This window comes from Carassius auratus, chromosome 50 (assembly GCF_003368295.1).
Source record: "Carassius auratus strain Wakin chromosome 50, ASM336829v1, whole genome shotgun sequence".
In the NCBI taxonomy this organism is placed as follows: domain Eukaryota; kingdom Metazoa; phylum Chordata; class Actinopteri; order Cypriniformes; family Cyprinidae; genus Carassius; species Carassius auratus.
The window spans coordinates 9,193,651-9,217,711 of NC_039292.1; the positions used below are offsets into that span (position 1 = coordinate 9,193,651).

At 33.3% G+C, this 24,061-nt stretch overlaps 3 protein-coding genes across 4 annotated transcripts; 2 read left to right on the forward strand and 1 right to left on the reverse strand.

The window, feature by feature from the left end:
- Positions 1-1,185: 1,185 nt before the first annotated feature.
- LOC113066899 (interleukin-17 receptor A-like) lies at positions 1,186-21,287 on the reverse strand. Its single transcript, XM_026239015.1, has 15 exons — positions 20,984-21,287; positions 20,522-20,578; positions 13,721-13,814; positions 13,447-13,611; positions 7,944-8,228; positions 6,526-6,710; positions 6,413-6,437; positions 6,169-6,312; positions 5,857-5,981; positions 5,508-5,628; positions 5,116-5,285; positions 4,956-5,030; positions 4,618-4,687; positions 4,325-4,450; positions 1,186-3,029 (listed from the first exon to the last, which is right to left on the reverse strand). The coding sequence occupies exons 6-15, from the start codon at positions 6,625-6,627 to the stop codon at positions 2,083-2,085; spliced, it is 1,905 nt and encodes a 634-aa protein (XP_026094800.1). The 5' UTR covers positions 6,628-6,710; positions 7,944-8,228; positions 13,447-13,611; positions 13,721-13,814; positions 20,522-20,578; positions 20,984-21,287; the 3' UTR covers positions 1,186-2,082.
- Positions 10,094-14,381, forward strand: LOC113066901 (troponin I, slow skeletal muscle-like). Of its 2 annotated transcripts, none has more exons than XM_026239017.1 (8): positions 10,094-11,741; positions 11,870-11,901; positions 12,023-12,026; positions 12,107-12,148; positions 12,456-12,587; positions 12,690-12,779; positions 13,468-13,641; positions 13,739-14,381. In XM_026239017.1, exons 1-8 carry the CDS (start codon positions 11,724-11,726, stop codon positions 13,823-13,825), a joined length of 579 nt encoding a protein of 192 aa, XP_026094802.1. In that variant the 5' UTR covers positions 10,094-11,723; the 3' UTR covers positions 13,826-14,381. The 2 variants fall into 2 exon arrangements, with proteins under 2 accessions (XP_026094802.1, XP_026094804.1); XM_026239019.1 differs by having other exon boundaries at positions 10,094-10,688; positions 13,739-14,380.
- A 136-nt stretch (positions 21,288-21,423) lies between the features above and the next one.
- Positions 21,424-23,845, forward strand: LOC113066902 (troponin I, slow skeletal muscle). Its single transcript, XM_026239020.1, has 7 exons — positions 21,424-21,505; positions 21,612-21,615; positions 21,742-21,783; positions 21,943-22,074; positions 22,153-22,242; positions 22,327-22,500; positions 23,404-23,845. Exons 1-7 carry the CDS (start codon positions 21,492-21,494, stop codon positions 23,494-23,496), a joined length of 549 nt encoding a protein of 182 aa, XP_026094805.1. The 5' UTR covers positions 21,424-21,491; the 3' UTR covers positions 23,497-23,845.
- The last annotated feature ends 216 nt before the right edge of the window (positions 23,846-24,061 follow it).

A 24,061-nucleotide genomic window follows, 5' to 3' on the forward strand; every position in this document is an offset into this window, starting at 1 on the left:
AATCCTTCAGATATGATTCAGAACAGATTCATCATTCTTGTCTAAAAAAAAAAAAAAAAAAACTCTGTGCAAGGATACAACAGAAATAGCCTGTAGTACTTTAAAAAAAAAAAAAAAGTCATGTTGCAAGCCTGACTTTAGAATGTCTTGAGGGAAAAGTTCAGCATGATAAATATTTGATGGCACTCTAAGAGATGTATCATATTTTTTCTACCTGAGATTGTGAGGATAAGGCCTTTCATATGTGATGATAGTGCTTTCCAAGCCACAACTGGCCTGTGATCTGCTAAAGCCTCTTTCACATCAGGATGGATGATAAACAGGCTGTCTGTAGGAGAAATATGGAATAGTTGACCAAAAACACAAAGTACCAAATTTGGTGACTGAATTTGTTCTTATGTGTCTGAAGACACAAATGATATAGGAGAAGCAAATGAAATGTAAAAAATATATATATATATAACTTTGATCCTGTTAGGTCTGTTTGTACTAGATGAGAATCGCATCTACTGGCTTTTACTCAGAATTTCTGTCATGGGGGATTTACAAGGGCAATTTCGTGGTGAGCCTACGTGGTTACAACGGTAATATCGGATTTTCGATAAATAAATGAAATTTAAAAAGCCGATTTTATAAACATATCAAAGATTAGATTAAAAAAGTACATGGAATAGCTAATATCGATAAAAACTTGTAAATTATTGATACTCCAGCTCAAAAATATCATTTACATATTTTAAGTTATAGGTTCAGAAAAAAAAAGTTTTTTCTAAGTCTTGGTGTGCCCCTTTTTCATATGTAAATATAGCCGATTTAAAGTGTATTCAATTATTTAAAAATCAGAGCTGGGCAGATTACTTATGCTACAAATTGATTCCAAATTATGCTACATGACAAAAATGTTAGTAACGTAATCCATCAGATAATATTATCTGAATATATATATATTTAATTGCATGACATGTGACCGTTAACTAATGTCAGAGAACCGTGAACATGCAAAAATGTTATTACCTTAAGATCTCAGGGGTACATCAAGTTAATATATTAGGTGAAAATGCATTATATGTAAATAAAGAATAACAGGAATTTGTGCATGCCATGTTAAAGTGCAAAACTCTTTAAAAGGCATAGTAATACTGTGGTAATAACGTAGTAGCAGGAAGGCACACGACAAAGGAGAATGAATCAAAGCAGTTTCTTTAATAAGCATAAACCACATACACCATTATATATTAACATCAGCGTACTGTTAATTCAGGCCCAAGAACAGAATGAAACTGAAGCCTTTTAAAGAAAAAGGGAAACAAAGGAGCAAACAAGATGATTCATATAACACAGGTGGAAACTAATGAATGCAGATTAACTAATCAGGCAAACTCAGGAAAACTAATGAAACAAACTCCTTTCTGATATTGCTCCACTATTTTTCACCGCAGCATTGGGGCAATTGGTGATCCTCTGCCCATCTTGACTTCTGATACCCAATCATTTTGCCAACTGACCTAATAAGTTGCAAATTGGTCCTCCAGCTGCTCTTAAAATATAAAATATAAGTTCATGAGATTTGTAAATTATTTCATTCCTTTTTTACTCACAATTTGAAAAGTGTTTTATAAGTTGTTTCATAACTTGATATGAAACTTTCATACATAAAGTATGAAATAAGCTGATTTAAATGCATAAAATGAGTTTTGTAGACAAATATAAATTTTGCCTATAACTTGGAAAGTAAAGGAAAAGCACAAATAATTATCGTATGATGTGGTAAATAATCTGAAAAAGTTGCCAGCAAATAAAATTTTCTCACATAAACATGTTATTGTGGTTATATGTCTTTTTCTTTGTTCTGTATTAATGGACAAATTAGCATAACTGTGTAGAATAAAATGAACATACGTTAACTTTGAAATAGTATTCAGACAAAGACAAAGCTGAACTAATATAAATAAAATGATGGGAAATGTATAACAGAAGTGTAATGGTTACTATGATGTCAAGCTTAATTTTAGATCGATTCACAGAGCCTGTAAGCATATTTCATGTTGTGCTACAGTTTTAGTTGCTGGTAAACCTTTCAATTTAATAGCTACTGGATACTGGACCACTGGAATACACATCTGTGGTAAGAACTGAAGAATTCTCGCTGAGTATTATGGCTGTCTCTGCAATAGAAGACTTTAAAACATGTTCATCATTCTGATGCTTAATCATATTGACACATGTATGAGCTTTATACCCTTCAAACAGAAGATGGCATTCAGTGACAGAGCCATAGTTAATGTCTGTAGGAAATGTTGACTCCTCTTCTTCATCATCAGTGTCCAAAAGCTCCATTTCAAACCAGTTTGGATTCTTCAGCTGGTAATTTTTAAAAGCTTCAATAGCATTCTGAAGCCCTTGCCCTGATGGACAGCAGAAGAAATCATTCTCCCTGATGCCTTCAATGCACTTAGTCCGTCCCGGCTCATGTTTTTCCATGTCTAGGATTCGGAAGTAAAGTTCTTCAAAGTGCTTCATGAGTTTGTACTTCACCACGACGTTAAAAGGTGCTGGAACGTCATCCTCACTGCACACGTCATCAAAATAAGCCACCATGTAGTTGTAGAAAGATGAAGCATGAACAAAATCCGGTATAATGAGGCTCAGAGCCGGCGTCAGCATGTCTCCTATGGGTGAACATTCATCCTCCTTCAGCCTCACTTTGTGCTCACCGCACATGGCCTTCCACTTGGCAAGTACACCTGGAGAGCACAAGATCAGGACTTTATCTGAGGACTTGGAGATTCGTTCCCTTTGCATATCCAGCCACTGAATTCTGCCGATTGTGCTGAGCCAGACGGCATCCAGGAGATCCAGAGTGATGTCTGTACCACATTTAGCCCTCATGAAGGCACATAACTTTAAGACGATTTCTTTGTACAGGGGGTGGTCCAGAGAATAAATGATGATGACCCTCTTAGGCTCTTGAATGGGATTCCACTCCAGTCTATCCTTTGCACACGTTGAGCTGTCTGAGGATGGCGTTTCTGTCAAAAGTCATGATTATTATTAAGATACAAAAGCTTTAAAACTTTCAAAACATATTGAAATAATAGTGAATGAAAGTTTCAGCAAAACAATGGTTAAGTTTGATACTGAGTGATATATTGAGACTGTGTGAACTTGTTTCATACCTTCTACTGTTTCTGAGTCTGTGGCAGTGCGAACGCAGATTTCAATGTTACAGTGTGATCGATTGTACTTGTCAAAGGATTACTATTTTAGTAGAATCGTTGTCATTTAGGAATCAGATTGTGCGGGTGATTGAATCGAGATTGCGATCTGGCTATTTAAACAAAATGCTTCAAAGCTGCATTTAGTGGAATCCAGATATAAGTCAGGGCTGTATGTTAACTTTTTTTGCATATATCACCGGTGCTACAGAGGTTGAAAGGTTTGTAGCAGAGGCCATACAATTGTAGCGTAAGCATAAAACATTACCATCTCTGAAAGCAACCACATGTATTGCAGTTCATTACTTAAAAAGGACATAATGTTCTAATATTACAATATAAAAACATTAAACAAAATAAGAAATAGCACTATTGTAATAACACTCCTGTTGTTCGTTCGTTGTATTTCAAATAAGATGGCAATGCCCCTTTTCTGCATTGAATTGAACTAGATTTATAATTTATTTATTTTTAACTTCTACTTCTACAAAATGATGAATAAAGATGAATAAAGAATTTGGGCATTGGGTGTATTTTTGCTTTTTAAATTATTTTTATTAAATTTATGAAGGTGCTGTTAATTTAATTCTTATAGGCTATATTTTATTGTAATTACAAAATACTATTACATTTTATACATGGAACTTTTTGCAGTTATTGTAAATAAATCGTTTATTGTAAATGAAAAAAATATTACAAAATAAAAATGCATCCATTTTGTCTCCCAGCTGGGAAACTCTTATTGTTTCTTGCATTTTTAAACACACAATATTTGTCAATCAATCCTAATGGACTATTTTTCACAGTGGAAGCAATCAGATACAATTTCTCAAATCACTATTTCATGTGCAGATATTGTTTAATTTGGTTAATAGACCTGATTATATCTGATTACCTGCATAGAAAATATATAATGTTTTGAATCATGAAATCCATTCCAGTCAGTATATCTGCCTCTATTTTTAAGACAAATCCAATCAACAACCAACAACTGATGCAAACAATCAAGTCTCCACCATACTTCTTTTATATACTGTCACTGCTCGTTACTTCTGTTTCATCACCTTAAGTAATGTGCTTATTTAATTGATTGATTTATTTGCACTGACCTTTATGTGAATCCTTGTTCTTCAAAAATCGAATACAGCCAAAAATGCAAACAGCAGCTGCCAGTAAAGCTAACAACAGCACCAGTGTCACCAAAATGATAAAAACAACAGGAACACCTGGAAGAACTGACATCAACATGTTAATTAAGATGGTCTACTCAAATCAAATAAACTTCAGCTGAGCTCAAGACCAAACACTGAAACATTTGCACTGCTGTGAATCATAATTTGAATGCTGGCTAATTAAAAATACACAGGTAATAAGACATTCAATGTTAATGTGTAATACATACGGGGACAGATATCAACTTTCCCTCTGTATTCCAGAAAGTTATTCATGCTCCGAAGCGACAGTGGCTGAATCTGTTGAACAGGGCATCTTTTAGTCATTTAGTGATAGAAGACAAATAACAATTAACATAACATCCTCATACAACTGAATATTTTTAAGAAACAGTGCTGTAAAGTTGAGGATACATGGGGGCAAGTTTCTTGTGTAATTTTTCATTTCGAATGGGCAACAAACCTCTTTCTGGATACTTTAGAGCAGTCGTAGGCCCTGTGTCTCACCTGAACATTGCCCAGCTACATTGCTCAAAATGTTGCACCGTGTATTGTAGGCTTAACTCACCACCAAATCCAAAATGCAGTGATTTATCCGGCATGCTTCCAGCGGGAAATTAACCCTCAGAAATCGCTTGTTATCCTTTAAAACAGATTTAATTTAGCTTTCATAATATTGCTTCCTACATTCATGCTATGTATGAATATACACTTATGAAGGAACGTACATCAGGTGGCATTGTGGAGTTCACCAGATCTGGGTAAAGGTCAAGACTGCAGATGGAGACTTTGTATTGATCAGAGAACTGAACTGGTTCAAATTCAATTGTTATCACCAAGTCACCATTTTCTTTACATTTTGACACTGACCATTTTTCCTTCGGATCCCAAATGTGCTCTAAAATGACAAACAGATTTAAGTTTTTTTTTAAGACCTGGACACCACTTTACAAGCATACATCACTTCAGAATCACCAATAGGACATAATGAAAATGTTCTGTTTAATATCATGCTTAAAGCATGTTAAAGCATTAGCTCCAGATAACCTGATGTATTAAATGTCTGCTACATATCTAATCATCAAACCTCAACTGTTTTTCAATGTTTATTAATTCTCACCTGGGACTGTAATGTTGGTTATCGTTTGATAGCTCCCTATGTCTGACTTTGGCAAATTGGTTACAAATACCTGGTATTTAAAGTTGGGAATGACCACAATTCTCTCCAAAGAAAATGTCCACTAAAAAGATGAAGGAAAAGAGACAAAGCTGAAACAATAGAGTAAATAATACTGCACTGTACATTTTTCAAGAAAATACTATTTCAGTCTTTCCACTTCAGAATGTCATGTTTAATTCAATGTGTTACTTGCAATTTTTTGGTATTTGTGAAATTTACTAGCAATTTCTGCGTAATAACTGTTTCAAATTTTTCACATATACAATTATATAAGCATTAGTACTCTTACCCTATCCCCTCCTGGGTTTGTTAGCAACAGTGTTGTGTTACAAAAAATGTACCGAACACAAACACTGTGATTTGTGGACATTTCAACCACTCGCACTTCAGTCCCTTTCAGCGTCAATATACTACCTGAAGAAAATAATTCAAATTATATATATAAAAAAATGCTTTAAATTGATAATTATGCTGACCACATGTACATTTTCTGTTAGAGGAAGAACATTTCCTGTCAAAAAGGCAATTTGATTGAAATGATTTGGTTATTTTTAAATATTATGGTCTTGTGCATATCTATATGTCATCATACACGTCTTACTGTCAGGTAACTGACTCCATGTAATGAGTAGAAATGGTGCAAACTGCCCAGTGTCATCCCTCTTGGCTTCTATCTTTGCAGTTACATCAGGAAACCCTGGGGCATGATACCTTGGCACCACCCAACCTTCATCTGAACAGTTACCTAAGATCATCAAAGAAACATTTGACAAAGATATCTTTGATTCTGTCTTTAAAAACCTCATATTACTGTCAATTTAGAGAAGACATCAACTTATACTTGCCTACTTGGACCCTGCATTCTACTCCCTGTCAGGGTACAGCATAATGAAAAATGTAATTTTTATATGAATAACATTAATGTCATTGGATTAAAGAGAATAAAAAGCATCTTTACCTCTTGAGAACATTCCATCGGAGGGATTTCAATGAGATGCAGGGCTAAGATTTCCATTATGACACATGAAAGCATCAACAGAGAGAAGCAAATCGCCCTCATGGTTTAATATCTTCTGGTACTGCGACAGACATACACTTGTGAAAAATCATCGAACATCCTCTCATGGCTTTCTTAGATCCTATCTGTATTTAGAGGAAACCAGAAGTTCTGATAAAGGGGAGGAAGAGAGCCTGATGCACAAAAAGACAGACTTCTCACGAACATTTTCAAGTTTATCTTAAAATCAAATCCTACACATCCAAGTAAAAAAGATTCTGTTCTCAGCCATTTGTCAAACTGTTATATTTATTACTAAGTTGGACTCTAGACTAAGTTCGACATTTAAATAACTCCAATCACACACACACACACACACTGAAAATTTAGCTTTGTATCACAAATTATATTAGAAAATATATTAAAATTAGTGCTTTCCAACAATTAATCGCATCCAAAATAAACGTTTTTGTTTACATTAAATATGTCAACTGTGTATATTTATTATGTATATATACATAATATATATATATATATATATATAAATACATACACATATAGTATATATTTAGAAAATATTTACATGTATATACATTTAAATATTAATATTCTTATATTATATATAAATATATTTAATATATAGAAATAACTGATTTTTCTTAAATTTCTATATACATAAAATACACAGTATACACATATGTTATGTAAACAAATTTATTTTGGATGCTATTATTTATGATTAATTGTTTGACAGTAAACACTAATAAAAATAGAAAGCATTTATTTTAAATTGCAATAATATTTCACAATATTACTGTTTAAAAAGTATTTTGATCAAATAAATACAGCTTTGATGAACATAAGAGACTATTTTAACTGTAGTATATAACACCAATAAAGAATAATGAATAATTGGTCACAACAGTAAAATACTGGCAAAAGGCAAATATATAAATAATAATAATAATAATACAGTTTTTTTAAATGCTCACACAGCTTTTTTTTTTTTTTTTACTATGGCTCCATTTCTCAAAATTCTACACACAAAACCACAAAAAAAAAACACATATGTAAATATGTAAAATGTCACACATTTTTTGCAAAACCAAACACTTCGTTCAAAACTATTTTAAAAGGGTTATATGATGCGATTTAAATTTTTCCTTTCTCTTTGGACTATTACAAGCTCTTGGTGCATAAAGAAGATCTGTAAAACTGAAAAGAGTATAGTCTCAAATCCAACGAGATATTCTTTATTAAAGTTGAGACTCCTCTACCTAAAACACGCTGTTCTAACACGCCCCCACATGTCTATGTCACTACGTGGGAAGATTTGCATAAAACCGCCCAAATGTCCACACAAAGAAAGAAGACATAACTTGAATTCTCGCTGTAGTATTGTTGTTGCCACCATGTTGTGGATACGCTGTGTTTTGTTATGAACGCAAAACTACTTTGTTTAGCCTTCCAAAAGAGGATTATATCCACTTCCTCATGCCTGGAGCTGATCCGTGCTGGTCGCTGAGGAAATACATCAACTTCATGCTGTGGAACGACCGGATCAGCCTTCACCGTGGACGAAGTGGAGTCCAGCCAAGGGTCATCGCATTTGTCCTTCGCAGTTCCAACTATGCAAGGACAGTCTGGTGCTTCTGACTCACAGCCTGTAAGTACATGTTTTATATTTAAAGGATATCCCACTGATGATTCAAACATGAGTTTTGAGCAGTGTAAAGTAGCGCTTGTTGTTTGTTATTTCAAATGCAGACAAGGTTTTATGTTTATGCGACACGATATGCCACACAAAGTGTAAAGACACAGTGTAAGTCATTATAATCAGTCATTATGTCCCCACTGGATGCAACAAATTCCTCATTTATAATGGGTTTTATTGGTTTTGTCTCTTCGTGCTGGGACACGGCCTCACAGTATGGTTAAGGGCATAACATTTCCATCACACACTTGAGGTATTCGACCAATCACAACACAATGGATAGCTGGCCAATCAGTGTGCACCTCGCTTTTTTAGAAATTGTGCTTGTGTTTAGAGTAAACTGTTTGTAAAAACTTAAAAAACTGTAATAATAATCAACTCATTACCTCTAGAGGGCTCATGTCAGTTCAGAGAATAATTAACAGGGTAATTTTAATCATTGTATAAGCAATATATATATTTATTCTCTCTATCTCTGCAAACAGCAGTTGTGTCAAACTTCCTCATTTAAACACTAAAATGACTTTGTCAGGTCTCCTGACATTGATATCTACTGCTACATGCCAGCAGTCAGCAGAGGATTTGAGAAGCTCTTGCAAAACCCTTGTCTCATTCTTTCACACAGTAAAAACTCTAGCACAATATCATCACTGGAAGCTGTAATTAATCATAGGCTGGGCCTACATGACATACCAGCATACAAAAAATCTCATAAAAATACTTTAGTGTCACATTGTCATTGAGCGCTTTTTGTAAATTATAATTAAATCCATCAGACTTTTAGGACGGTGCTGTCAGACCCTTCTAAACAAATACTCATGACTGTCTGCCCTCTCCCCATTTACACGACACACAGGCTCCATAGCCTTGAAGAACTGTTTTTTTGGTCCTCAAACACAAGCATGCAAGTTCAAGAAAAGGCCAATTTACTTTAGCATTTACGCTGAGAAAATTGTATTATAATTGTGGAGTTAACAAATCATTTTGTGAATTAACATAGTTAAAGTGCAATTAAATTAAATTAAACACTTTACAGTGAGGTCCCATTAGATCACATTGGTAAGTGCATTGACAAACAATAAGCAATATATTTGTTACAGTATTTATTAATCTTTGTTGACATTAGTTAATAAAAATAAAACGGTCCATTAAATAAAATGAATTGATATTTTTGATTTTAATAATGTATTAATTTATTAAATGTTTTTTTTTTATTGTTCATTCATGTTAATTAATGTAGTTAACTCATTTTAACAAGTGAAACCTTTTAAGTGTTCCTAATGCAGGAGTGTTTGTTCAATCAGGTAAGTCGAAATGAACCAAATCTCTAAATGAATCTTAATAGGTGCTGGATGTAGGATTGACACTGAGTGGTTGAATTAGGTATTGCAGTCCAAATTCAAAATATTGGAGAGGGTTTTTTTCACCCTGCCCCTCCTCCTTAGACTTGACACAAACGCAGGTTACCAGATGGACGACACCAACAGGAACGAGCACACTTGACATGAATGAAATGAAACACGCTGTGTTTTCCGCCAACTGGCGACACGGGGTGCCGACATTCTGGCCCTGAACGCACATTTTCAAAGGAGAATAACTGTCGGTAGCATTGTTTTTCAGATAAATAAGTATGTTAACATAGCATGTTTCTTAAATATCAGAAATTTTCATTTTTAATATTATGTTAAGTTTTGGTAATTTTGCTATGTGCTTTTGCCTTTTTAATTTTTTTACTATTTAAGTTTTAGTTTTTAGTTCAATTTTCAATAGTTTTAATTTTTGTTTATTTCTAGTTAGTAACTTTAATGTTTCAACTTCAACTTGTTTCAGTTTGTTGACAAAGCAACATTAAAGAAACAAAACATTTTTTTTCAATCTAATATTTAGATTTATTTCTTTTTCTTTTTTTATAAATATTAGGATAACAGAGAGAAGTGAAGTAAGATGATAAGACTAGTTAAAAGATGAGTTAAATAAAGAATCGTTTGATCTAAATTTTCTGAATTTTTTTATTGTGATTTTTTGACTAGGATTTTCTTCTTTTTTTTATTTTAAAACCAAGGACCACAATGGAAGTTATTGTGTTATCCTTGACAAGAACATTGTGTATTGCTTCTTTTTGTGTCAAATAAACTCAAACTTAAGTGCATGACCCTTGCACTAGTCTGTGTCATTTAGAAATGTTTATGTCCCTGTCCTGGATGACAAACACACTCCATTTAGGGAAAGTGGAGAACAAATTGCCCAGATATTTGCACATGTGAGTACAAGACATGTAACGGGGGTCTATTTTAGTGAACCATTCACACGCAGTATTCATTCCATAAATCCTTCATGAAAAACATATAATGTTTATTCTTCCTCGATGCCACCACACAATCGTCTTGCCCTGAACGCCTCCTAGTTCAAGGTAAGTCCTCCAAGATATCACATTCACAGGATTGGACCCACACATGCTGTCATAAATACTGACTGTGTATACTGAGTTTACTACTAAACATTTGATGGGATTTGTACTGTAAACTCTGTTTATCGCTTGTAGATTTACAGCACACATTTGGACTTTATAGACAATCATAACCACACCTTCACTGTTAGAGGATGAATGCATATAGATCCTACATTCTCCTGTGTCATGGCCGCGGCTCCCCGCAGGGATTAGCAAACGCCACACGGTGTATTCCTGTAACAAGCCACTCGTGTCAACTTAAATGAATGTATGTTATGAAATACTGTAGCTCTTTCACTTGGAGAAGTGCGGATACAATATCCAAGGTTCTTGACTTAGCCAGATATTTGGCTCACAGAACCAGTTAGTCCATGAAGAGTTCTCAGATGGTTGATCTTGCACTTACGCAATCAAAAGTTGAAAACAAAATTGAGCAATGGATAAGAAAACACCTCTGAACTTGTGGCTAGTTTTTGATTGAACTCTTGAACGCCTACTTCCTAAATTTGCATTCTTACATTTTTAAGTATGAATTGAATATTGCTTTTTTGGTAATAAAAAAAAAGCATAACATTTTTAACATATTTTTTCTTATTAGCATAAAAGATTCACTATACCCAGATAATTTAGTTCAAAATAGCTCTGGTAGTTCTGGCTACCAAGAATTTACTTTAAAATAAAAATCTCTTCTAAAACTTGTTGAGTTCTGGCCAGGATCTGTATAAAAAGCATTAGCATCCACTGTAGTGAGTTCAAGGCTAGAGCTTGAAACTGGGCCATATGAACGAATGGTGTCAATGTTCAAATGTAGCCAGGCTGGGAACACTAACAAGCATGTGCTTTATCAGGCAATGAATAGGTATGGATAGAGTGCTTGGCACCAGTTCTTTATATAAACTGTCTTCTTTGCATACAAGGGCCATTAAATTAAATTTTCCTCTACAATGTGACTCGTCCGCACTTTTAAATACTTAGCACTCATCACTTTTCCAGACTATGTTCTACGTGTGGACGGTAAGCATGTTTCGCATACATGGACATCCATCCGTCATCTTTGTTATTGTGACTGATTTGGAAAATGGAACATATAATGTGATGTCCTTTTAAACACTTGATATGTTTTTAAATCATTTTAATATCAGAATCCATACAGAGAAATAACCATGTCTGAAGGGTAAGTACTTTGACAGCTTTATTATTAAAATTGTAGAGTGGCTCTATTGATCTCTTTTGTTAATCTATTTTGGTGTTTCTTTTTTTCTCTTATGGCATTGCTTTGTGTGTTGCCGTTGCAGACCGGTAAGTTTTGGCAAGATATACCATAATCCATAAGTTATTCAAGAATCATTTGGAGTGATTAAACATGACATGTTTTTCAGAAACAAAAAAAGTATACTGCCACAAGGCGGCTGCACCTAAAAGTAAGTTTTCTATTTGTTTTTTTTATAAAATACACTACTGTTTAGTAAGTTAGTAAGGGGTTGTAACATTTTTCCCTTAAATAAATTAAAGATTAAGGTTAAGAAATTAATACTTTTATTCAGCAAGCATGCACAAAATATTAAGCAGCACAACGCTTTCGAAAATGTTTCTTAAGCAGAAAATCACATCAAATGTCTGTAAAATAATGAAAGGCAAAATTAGAATCCAGGACGAAAAGGCTGGCTGTCTTAGCTATGTACTAATCTGCTGGAACTTTATAGTCACATCAGTGCTTTTACATTACAGAGCAAATTATTGAAGAAGGCCACATCTATGCTAGCAGCTGAAAAAGAGCAGAACAAAAAAAACAGGGCCGATTCTCTTGATAAGAGGGTTCCTCCTCTCAATCTGTCTGGTGTGTCTGCACAGGAGCTTCAGGTATTTTCATTAATATTTTCTCCACCAGCAACATGCAGAAATAAATAAACGGTATATTCATGAATTTCTATTCTTATTCTTCACTATTTGTTGTTTTTTCAGGAACTATGTAAAGAGCATCACCGCAAAATTGATATCGTTGACGAGGCGTGTTATGATCTTCAAATTAAACTGGCTACAAATGAAAAAGAGGTATGGTTTTGTGATGATGTATCACTTTTTTGAAAGTCGAACGAAAGATTTAGTAGTTTATTCATGAATACAAATGCTATCAAGTGTTTAGTAAATAAAGCATGTGATTAAGTTGTTAGTGAAATTAACACTGATAAGGTTATGGGTTTTAATCGCAGGAAACGTGAAAATAATTAAGTACCAGCACAATGTCTCTCAAACTGTCATTATTTAGTATTATTTACATACTTTTACAGTATTTATCAATATTTTGTATTAGCTTTTATTTTTACAGTATTTATCAGTATTTTGTATTAGCTTTTATTTTTATTTTTTGAGTTTTTTGTTTTAATTTTAGTTTAAGTTTTGGTAATTTTATGCTCTTTAACCAATTATAATTAATATTAATATTAGTTTATTCTTTAGTTTATTTTGATTTCAGTTTTTGTGATTTTAGTACTTTTAACTTAAAACGTATTTATTTCATTTAGTTTTGGAGGCAATGTTTCGGGTTTAGATTTAAGCTTTAAGTTGAATTTTTTAAGTTAAAGTAAATTATTTAATATTTAAATAATATTTTAAAGTAATACTCTAATGTATTTTTTTTTTTTCGATTATTTTTACAACACTGCTCTCAAATGAATAAATGCAAAACTGACATCTGACAAACAATTGTTTCACAAGTTACCATCATTGTGGTCCATTACAGATCCATTCCTTGACCCAGAAGATTTGGGAAATGAAGGGCACAAAGCAACAAACCAAACTGAAGAAGGTTAAGAAGTCACACGATGCCAAGTTTGATGCGCTTACTGAATTCAAAATGCCATCAAAGTCAGATTTCAAAGCCAACCTGAAGACAGTAAAGAAAGAAGATGAGAAGGTAATGTGTTTTATCTCAGTTTTTTTCTTCTTTTGGCATTATATTTTCATTTAAAGAAATCAAAGCTAATTTTAAATACATTTTTATCCATTTATAGAAAGAAGAGGTGACTGATTGGCGTAAGAATGTGGAGGCCATGTCTGGAATGGATGGCAGGAAGAAGCTGTTTGATGCTGGACAGTAAAAACAAAAAAGTTACATAGTAAACTTGTCACTTGACATCCAGCACAATTTCCTGTGAAAAAAAAAGCAAACAAAAAAAAGCCCAGAAGCATTTTGAAGCATCTTACTTTTCAGATGTCTGTAAACAATAAATGTGTACCAAGATGACAAGGCTTCCAATATACACAGTTTGAAGCAAGAAAATCCAAAATATATACATTTGAGTTGTTGTGACTAATAACGTCAATTAATATACACAAAAACTGTTTATAATGTTCATAGGTTAAAGTGTTCTTGTAGGTGACCTTAGGACTTAGTTTGTCTTTACCAGCTGTTCTTTACTCTTCAATCTAATGACAGAGAAACGTGTTGTGTCACCATGCAGTTCCCTTGCAAAACGCTGTCCTTTAAATGCATTGCTGCACTTGGCTGTGTACATTGCAAGTGCATAATTGATTTTAAGTAGGGATGCACGATATTGGATTTTGGCCGATATTCGATATTTTCAAAAAAAATTGGCCGATGCCGATACCGATATATATACAAATATATACTGATATATTTAAACTTTAATTTTACTGAAGAGAAATCCATGTATCTCTTCTGTACTGATTCTACCATAAATGTATTATTTTACAAATGTAGACAGACATTCACATCTGAAAAACAGGTCAATTATTTCACTTGAAGAATATCGGTTAGGCTCATCGGCAGAAATATTCATATCGGCCGATACCAATGATGGTCATGTTAAGCTTTTATCGGCCGATACCGATGTTGTGCCGATATTATCGTGCATCCCTAATTTTAAGTTACCACATGCTGTATGTATATTTACCCAAATTCAATATAGTGATAGTATCCTTTATTTGTATACAGAAAAGCTATACAGAAACCCTTTGGGAGTCTACTGGAAATGTAAACAAGACTGGGATGAGACAACACATACCCTGATTCACATATTCACGTTGTTCCATATTAAATTGCCGACTGAAGTTATTTGATTTTCATTATTGATTCATTCAAGCTAACTATGCTCTGTAGTTGGTTTCAGAGCTGAAGTAGAGGTCATACAGTTACTGGTCGGCTTCAACAAAGCCTCTTCGGCCTTGTAGGGTCAAACAATGGTGAATAAACAATGACTGGCAGTGGACAATGTGTGCAATTGTGTTTTGATGGGTGTAAGGATTTCAGTCTATTTTAGTGAGCCACTCAATTTAATGCGAATAGCAAAGCTCAGATAGATTGGTCTTTAAAACTTTGAGCTTTCTGATTCTGGTTCATCTGTCAGATATATATTTCTGCGTGATGCTGAGAAGGGGTGCTAAAAAATGTATAATGCATTGTTTGTTGAAGTGTCATGTACTTCCAAAATACTGCTTATGAAGAGAATTATGATTTTTAGATTCAGTAATAATAATTGTGCTTATCAGTCACCAATCTTTGTATTTCAGATTTTTACTAGAGATTTTAACCAGATTAGTCATAAAAAGGAAGCACTTAGAAGCTCACAACGTCTGAGTCATAAGTATTCAGTCTTTTAAGTTGTTAATATTTATATCTGCTATCTTATTTTCATAGACGGAAAATTGCCAACATAGACAGGCAAGTGGATTTTATTGCTTTAATTATTTTTTACATTTTATGGCAATATCATTTTATTTACTTGTTTATTTATTTATTTATTTATTTTTCAACATAACCCAATTGTGCTTGATTCTTGTAGCAACCCAAACCTAAGATTTCAGCATCCAGGAGGTTGTTCTTAAATGTTTTCAAGATTCAACATTTTTCCTTCTCACCTAGGCAGTTATAAAGAGAATATATAACCAGCAGTGAAATATAAACCAGGTCCGCTCCATTATTTTTAAAGTATATAACAAGAAATAAACCAAGGTATCTGGTTCTGGTTGTTTGACAGAGAAGATAATTAATAAAGATGGAGCATTTACCAATACCTTCTGACATGTTTTGCTTTAGACAAAACTGCTGAAGAAGGCAACATCTCCTTGTGACTGAGGAGCAGAGGGAGAAAGAGACCACCTTGCATAAGAGAGTGCCACCCCCACAGCAGTCCAAAAATTACGCTTTTGAAAATATATATTTTTTTAATTAAATGAAAATATATAACTGTAGACATAATAACCCTGGAGTGCTCAAAATTGTGAACATGAATGGGAATATACTTCAGAGATATTTTACTCATAAAAATTACTAGGGGTGCCAATAATTGTGTCCAACGAGTATTTGAGAAAAACATTTATTTCATAATGATATTTCCCCCCATTTTAAATTCTTATTATCCAATGAAAGGTTATATTTTTGCGATTTTTTTAAATAAAAGATCAAAAGGATTAACACCACAGATTAATTCTCACAGCCGCCTTTGACCATATTTACCAATACTAATTTGTGTCATTAATATGTCCTAAAAACTCTTTAGTAGACCAAATGAAATCCTGCCAGTCCAATTTCTGCAAAGTCAGACTAACAGACCTTGACAGTGAGATGGATCTTTTTATCTTTCGCAGAAGTCATCATCGTTGGGTTAGTAGCAGTGAATAGGAGACTACCACAAATAAATAACGGCAATCAGTGGGAAGTACAATGTCAATTTTACCGTTACTCCTATAGACGCTGTTTTAGAAACATGCTTGCATTAGCATTAACTAGTTTTTTTGTAATTTGATGTGAAGGTAAATGTAATACAAAGTATATTGTTATAAATGTACATGCATTTTTATTTAAAAAAAATTTAGATACAGAAAACTTTGGAGGATTTACGATGCTGATGACCATTTTTTGAAAAGGGTCCATTGTACACTCTAACATAGACTTCAATTGCTACATATTACTACATTTTTCTCGAAATTGTGAGTTTACATTCAGCAATTCTGCCCACCATTGAATAAAAAAACTACTTTTTATCTCACAATTCTGCCTTTTTTTTTTTTTTTAATTTCAAGTCTGTATCCTACAATTATGAAGAATTCTGTTTTCCTATGACATTTTCTGTTACCTGTATATGACTTTTTTTGTACTTTTAAGAGTCTATATCACTCAATTCTGAGTTAATATCTTTTAAAAATGTTCTCATCACATGGATAACCGTCACGACAAAGAAGTCAGAAGAAAACTGTAACTGTACTAAACACACACACAAACACACAATGCTGTATCTTAAATATAATTTTGCATGTAAACATATTTAATGTAATTTTTATTCTATCTATTTTTCTTGACATCTTAAAGGGTCAGCTATAATTATTTCCATTCAGAAAAATATAATTCGTTTCATAATATGATAAAAACAAAAAAACCTACATATTGCAGTTTTTCATATGAACACCATACACTCTCAAAAAAAGGTACAAAAACTGTCACTGGGGCTTCAGCAGTATGAATAAGCATTTATAAAGAGTCCATATTGGGAGCTTACAGGAACATATTAGTACCTAAAAGTTACCACCCCAGCGACAGCTTTTATAACTTTTTATCTGAGCGTGTACAAAGCCATTTAAGAAAAGGACTTCTTACATTTGACACCCCATCATCTGGCCACAATGCCTAAAAATAAACCCGGGACAAATGTCAGGTGGTAATTCTCTATATATCTCTTGGAGTGTCGCCTCTCAGGGAGAATGAGATGTGACGAGGGCAACTCACATTACAATAACAGTGCTTCCACCTGCCCACTGTCCTCTAAACCCAAGACATTATTTAGACCACATGGCCTCCTTCCAGCACTTCATTTGCATGAAAATCGCCACGCTCATGAGATAGCCGTCATGGCAAAACATCATATTGCAATTAACTGGAATAAATATGGAAACAATTTGATATTTGTTATTTCCAGTTCCTCTCTTTTCTCTCTTTTTTACTGTTGTCTGACATCTTATCTTTTCTGTTTTTCACAGATAATATTTTTAATAAGAGTACAGGTTAGTTGTACCATGATAAGTGCTAAATGCTTATACCACTTTGCCTTATATGCTTTTATAGAATGTCATTTCCACACAAATGTATTTCTGTTATGGCTAGAATCACCTTTAGACCTTTGAACTGGTCATTAATGGTTTTGGCCACTAAAAAGAGGCATTCAAACCAGTCCACACTGCGTAACTGCATGTCTTTGCCAAATAAAAGATTTACTACGCTAGATTACTGTGTGAACAGTAAATGTCAGTAGTGGGGTCTATTCTAGGGCTCTATTTCATTGAAACGTTCCCATGCATGCTGAAACTATAAATCCAAGTATTTTCTTTTTCCCACGGTCATCCAGTTAACTCGCACTCCAGTCTTTTCTTCTTCTAGCAGGTATGTCTTTTTTAGTGGTCATAAGAGGTTAACAGCCATGTGTTCGGTTAGGTTTTGATGGCAAGTGCATCATTATTCAGCTGTTAGAAGGGGTTATGGATTATATTATTGTTAGCTGTGATGGTATATGTTCAAATATTTATTATGTATTCTAAACGGGTAAGAAATTGGGCAAAGTGGCATAGTTATCTATTTAGATGTCTCTCAAATTGGTGACAATCCTGGAAGATTTTCACCTATGCTAAAACTGACGGACGCTATGCACAGAACACCTGCTGCTGCGTAGAGAACTAATGGGTCAAATAGATGGATTAAAGGGTCTGATTACTATTGTCACCAATTTATGCATGACCCTTCAAAGATTGCATAAATGATACACATTATATTAAATATGGAAAGCCTTTTAAGTTTATTTATTTATTTATTATTTATTTTGCTGTGCTACAAAACTTTTTTTTTTCTGGAATTGTAACTCATTAAGTTGCCTGACATATAAATATTAAATATGATGGAATAAGTTTGCATAAGGTAGTCAGCTTACCATGTCTAATGCATTGGAAAAGTGAGAGCTGTGACTTGCAATAGGACATCACATGGTTCCAGCATTGTCTTTACGTGACTTTATATTTAAAATAAAACTATAGTTGTCTTTTGTCAGGTCATTATGCTATACTAGACAACAGTGTTTTATTATTGTTAACTAAAACTAAAAATGTTCATTAATTGAAATAAAGCTGAAATAAAATAAGATATAAATAAGATTGCAAATAAATATAAAATTACAAATAAAAATAAACAAACTAAGATGAAAATGAAACAAAAAAATATAAAAATGAAAGATAATTAAAAATACGTCTATAAGTAGTTTACATAAATAACAGTAAAATGGCACTGCATATATGGTTCAAATGTTTGTTTGTTTTTCAGATAAACTCTGTTTATACAATTTTAAACCAAAAAAGAAAACTCTGACATAATTTAGGCTTACTCACCCTTGTAACCTTTATAGGAGACAGTAATGAAAAAAAAAAAAAACAGAAATTCTAAGAAAGAATATATTTCTACGCATTTGCTTCCATGCACAAATATTTAGCATTGGCCCGTGAAACTTTGCGTTCTCTTGCATCAGAATGCTAAAGCTTTGGAATGGTATGGAAGATTCAAAGTTGACAGTGATTGGAAAAAATTATGAGATGGGACCAAAATTCATATTTTCATGCAAAAGTATTGCATTCCCTAGAGAAAATCTGTGTTCACTCCCAAAATCACTCAAATATCATTTTCCCTCCCATCTCATATTATTTCCAACACAATAGTTTTCCTATCTCACAAACAGTAGCTATCTATTTAGATTGAACTGGTTACTGTGTTTAAAGTAATTTAGTAACACATGCATTTTCAGCTATTTTGTTAAGACTCTATTTTGTGTGTAGAATCTTTGCAGGGATTTGCATCAAAAGATTGACGTGATTGTTGAGGAATGTAATAACATTGCCTTTAAGGGGTCCAAAAATTAAAAGACGGTATGAAAAACAGAGTAGCAAACACCAGCATTTGGTAAATAGTTCTCACTGATAAATATATTGTGCTCTGCTGGTATTGAATGGAACAGTTGGCTTGGCAGCTCGGTCAAAGGATTGTGTTAGGATAGTGCAACATGTGCGGTCTGTGTTGATAAAGATACAGGAAATTAATCAGAAAATCGATGAGATGAAGAGCAAGCTGAAGAGGCCTAACCTAAAGAGAGTCAAACTGTCCACTGAACATATGTCAAGTGTCCTTCTAGGCTCCAAACAAACACACAATCCACTGACTTCAAAGCTAACCTGAAGACAGTGAAGAAAGTAAAGTAGGAGAAAGTAAAACTATATCAAATACTTTAAATAGACAGAAGTGCTAATCTAGATTTACCTTCCACAGAAAGAAGAGCTCACTGACTGGTGTAAAAACGAACAAAATGCAAAAGGAATTTTAACTAACAATGTTTCCCTGTAATGCATTTTCTTACTTTTAGTTAAGGCAAACTAATCGGTTTCCCAGAATGCAGTTTACAATAAGTACCCTTTACTAAAGATTAGTTCATGCATTAACTAACAATGAGCATTACATTTGACAAAGGATAATTCATCTCAGTTTTAAACTTAAGTTAATACAAATAAAACTATTATTATATTAAGTTCATGTTACCTCCATTATTATAATATTAACAGACACGTTTGATTTTAATAATGTATTAGTAAGTGTTAAAATAAATGTGAACTAAGACTAATAAATGCATACTTTTTCTTTAGTACATCGTGTTGACTGATGCCATTAACTAATATTAACAAATTAAACTTTATTGTAAAGTCTTACCAGTCTGGTGTAACAATAAATCAAAATGAAATGTTTTAATACTCACAAATGTAGTACTTCTTTGCTACAGCTGCAGTTCTTCTTTTGCCTTACAGATGGCAGCCTACAACAACATATCAAGAAGAAGAAGAAGAAGAAGAAACTCTCAGCAGACAACAACTCCTTTATCTTCAAGCTCCCTTTATAATGGTTTATAAATATATCTGTTATTTTAGATCTGAATTAGTTGCGGTTTTATGAAAATCTTAAAATATCATTCAATACTCCCAAAAAATGTAAACAGATTTTTTTTAAATGTCCCTTTTAAATAGGATATGGTTTTATTAATACCTTGAAATATGTGGCAATGATATTGTAGTTTTCCCAGAAAAAAAAACCCCAAAACAACAAAAAACAATCCCCAAAAGAACAATAGTACATGAAACTTCCAGTTCAGATTAAATTAGGTCAGGCAAGGCACATACAAATACATTAGAGTCTCATTAATGCTGGAGTATTGTTGACTCACCCTTAGTCTAGAGAACATGAAGTACACTTGAGCAGCAGGTGCCCTGTCACTCTGCAGCTTGGGATGTGAAGCATCTGACAGTAACAATAATGTGTGGACAGTAGTCTATTTTAGTCAGCCTCTCACGAGTGCTTCAGTATCTATAAATCTGCAGAGTTTCTTCCCTTTGGCCAAAACAGCCTTCATCTGAGAGGTAAGGACCTTCAGCTTATAACAACTGCGAGCTATATTCATGCGTATTAGATAGCAGTTCTATATTTTTGTGTAGCTTCTTCGTTTGCTCCATTGTATTGACATTACATATCTTCAATTTAAATCTGTTCTGTAAATGCATGTATGGCTACACTAAGCACTTTTACTGTTTTAAGAAAGTCTTTTTGAATATTGTTTAAGGTTTACACTTGAACACAAGTCTAGTATTTTGGGGGTTTGAATATTTTGTTATTTGCATGTGTCCAGGAAACAAACAAACAAACGAACAAAAAACGCTAAAAACAAAGCCACTAAAATGTCTGAAGCTGTGTAAGTATTTTCAAAACTTTTATTAATATTATATTATTGAAATAAAAATGATCCATCTATTTATGTATTAAATGTGTGTTTTCATTTCTGGCCCTATCTGTGTCAGACCGGTGAGTAACTTACATTTAAACACTGTATTTACTATTTGAAACACTTTACAAGTACATTTTATATTTTCATATTAAATTGAACACTGCGGCATTAGTGATGGTTACATTATTGGTTCTTTCCTTCAGAAAAAGCCCAAGATTTCTGCATCTCGTCGGTTATTTTTAAAGGTTAGTTTCTATTTTGTGTGTTTGTGTGTGTGTTTCTGAAATTATCTTTTTATATATATACAATTTTATTTTATTTAACAAATTTAATGAACTACTAACCATGATCTACATATGAATATTACATGGCCATGGTTCTTTTTCAATTGTCATGCACTGCAGACAAAAATACTGAAGAAAGCCAGCGTATTGTTGGCAGAGGAACAGGAACAGAAAAAGATTGACAGAGAGCAAGCGCTCATTGAGAGAGTTCCTCCTCTCAAGCTGTCTGGACTGTCCATACAGGACATACAGGTTTGTTATTCTTCTGCCTTTTTCACAATTATTTTGAAACTATAAAATATTTCTTACGTGCCGTTGCTCTTTTTACAGAATCTGTGCAAAGAACTCCATCAAAAAATTGATGCGGTTGATGAGGAACGATATGACGTTGAATCTAAAGTTGGCAAAAATGAAAAGGAGGTCAAAACTTTAAAACGTCATTGTTGATGCATTAATTAATTGATGCATTCATCTGAATAGCCCTGACTCATGCTTCTGCTATAGATTGCAGATTTAAGCCACAAGGTCTTTGAGCTGAAGGGTAAAATGAAGAGACCTGCCCTGAAGAGAGTGAGGGTGTCTGCTGACGCCATGCTGGGGGCTCTGCTAGGGGCCAAACACAAGGAATCCATTGACTTTAAAGCTAACCTCAAGACAGTGAAGAAGGAGGAGGAAAAGGTAAGAATCATCCCATCTCAGTACTTTTACACAAATATCATACTCAGACTTTATGGATTCAGAGCTTTAATATTTCAATATTAAATTCATTAAATAATATTTGCAGATTTATTGTTTTGTTGTTGTTTATTGGTTCAGTCAATAATATTAAATAATATAAAATTATTTTGATACAATTTGTATGTATTCTTTTCTTAATTTATAATATAATTTGTAATAAGTATTAAAAATGTATAAAACGTTTTACAGGAATAGTTCACCAAAATGTTCTGACCCTCAGGCAATCTCTGTAGATGAGTTTGTTTCTTCATGGGAACAGATTTGGAGAAATTCAGTGTTACATCACTTGCTCATCAATGGATCCTCTGCAGTGAACGGGTGCCGTCAGAACGAGAGTCCAAACAGCTGATAAAAGCATGACAATAATCCACACAACTCCAATCCATCTTTTAACATTGTTATTATTGTTGTTAAGAAAAAAGATGCATGTTTGTCATAAATTAATTCACCATTAAGACGTTTTTAACTTCATACCGTTGCTTCCAGCTAAAATACGGATCCTCTATCTATCCATATTGCTTTTTCTTCAGTGAAAAAGCTGTCTCGTCTGAAGAAATATGCATAGATCAAGCATCATTTACAAGAAAAATCAGATTTTCTGCACCCATTCACTGAAGAGGATCCATTAGTGAGCAAGTGATGCCATGCTAAATTTCACCAAATCTGTTCCCATGAAGAAACAAAATCTCGAATAGCCTGATGCCGAGTTCATTTTCAGCAATATTTCATTTTTGGGTGAACTATTCCTTTAATATGCTCTCTTTGAGTCAAGAAAATATGACATTGTGTTAAAAACAAGTAATGAAAGTTTATCAAAATGTGCATTTACGTCTTTCCACGCAGAAAGAAGAGGTGACCGACTGGCGTAAAAATGTGGATGCTATGTCTGGCATGGAGGGCAGGAAGAAGCTGTTTGCAGGACCAAATGCTCAATGAATTATTTAAGATTTGTTGTTTCAAAAATTAAAATCCAATGTGAAAGCTATTTAAACATGCACATATTAAGCTGCTATTTAATTGTGGTCGTGTGTTTGTTTTATTGCATAAACAGCTGGATGAATGAAAAACAAATGTATGAGAAATTAAAAAAGCTTTTCACATTTATAAGTTCAAATCTTCAAACATTAAGTGCTTTTGACACATATAAAACATTTATTTATTTGAATATATGATTACTATATAATTGCATTTTTCATTACATAATAATGCTTATATTGTAATAAAATTATATGTGATCAGTTGTGTGAATATTGAGGAACAATAAAGCTATCACTGTTTTCACCAGTATTTCCAAGTTTTCTTGCTGGCTTTGGATGCAAATGCAACTTTCCCACACGATCAGAGTCCGATAAACAACAGTTAAGACTACTTAAATTAAGTAAATGGGCTTACCTACCTGATAAATACGATGAATTTGGTTGTGATCAAGTATAAAATGACTCCTTTATAAAGTTGAACTACGGCTCAATTCAATAACCTAATAAGAAATGGAACTGACGAC

Excerpts from the sequence above, each read along its gene's own strand:
- LOC113066901 (XM_026239017.1), top strand. Across the intron at positions 12,780-13,467 it reads TGGCTACAAATGAAAAAGAG|ATCCATTCCTTGACCCAGAA; the intron begins GTATGGTTTTGT and ends GGTCCATTACAG. Across the intron at positions 13,642-13,738 it reads TAAAGAAAGAAGATGAGAAG|AAAGAAGAGGTGACTGATTG; the intron begins GTAATGTGTTTT and ends ATCCATTTATAG.
- LOC113066902 (XM_026239020.1), top strand. Across the intron at positions 21,784-21,942 it reads CTCGTCGGTTATTTTTAAAG|ACAAAAATACTGAAGAAAGC; the intron begins GTTAGTTTCTAT and ends CATGCACTGCAG. Across the intron at positions 22,243-22,326 it reads TTGGCAAAAATGAAAAGGAG|ATTGCAGATTTAAGCCACAA; the intron begins GTCAAAACTTTA and ends CTTCTGCTATAG.
- LOC113066899 (XM_026239015.1), bottom strand. The coding sequence starts at position 6,627 with ATGAGGGCGATTTGCTTCTCTCTGTTGATGCTTTCATGTGTCATAATG. Across the intron at positions 6,438-6,525 it reads CGATGGAATGTTCTCAAGAG|GGAGTAGAATGCAGGGTCCA; the intron begins GTAAAGATGCTT and ends GTACCCTGACAG. Across the intron at positions 3,030-4,324 it reads GAACAAGGATTCACATAAAG|AAACGCCATCCTCAGACAGC; the intron begins GTCAGTGCAAAT and ends GACTTTTGACAG.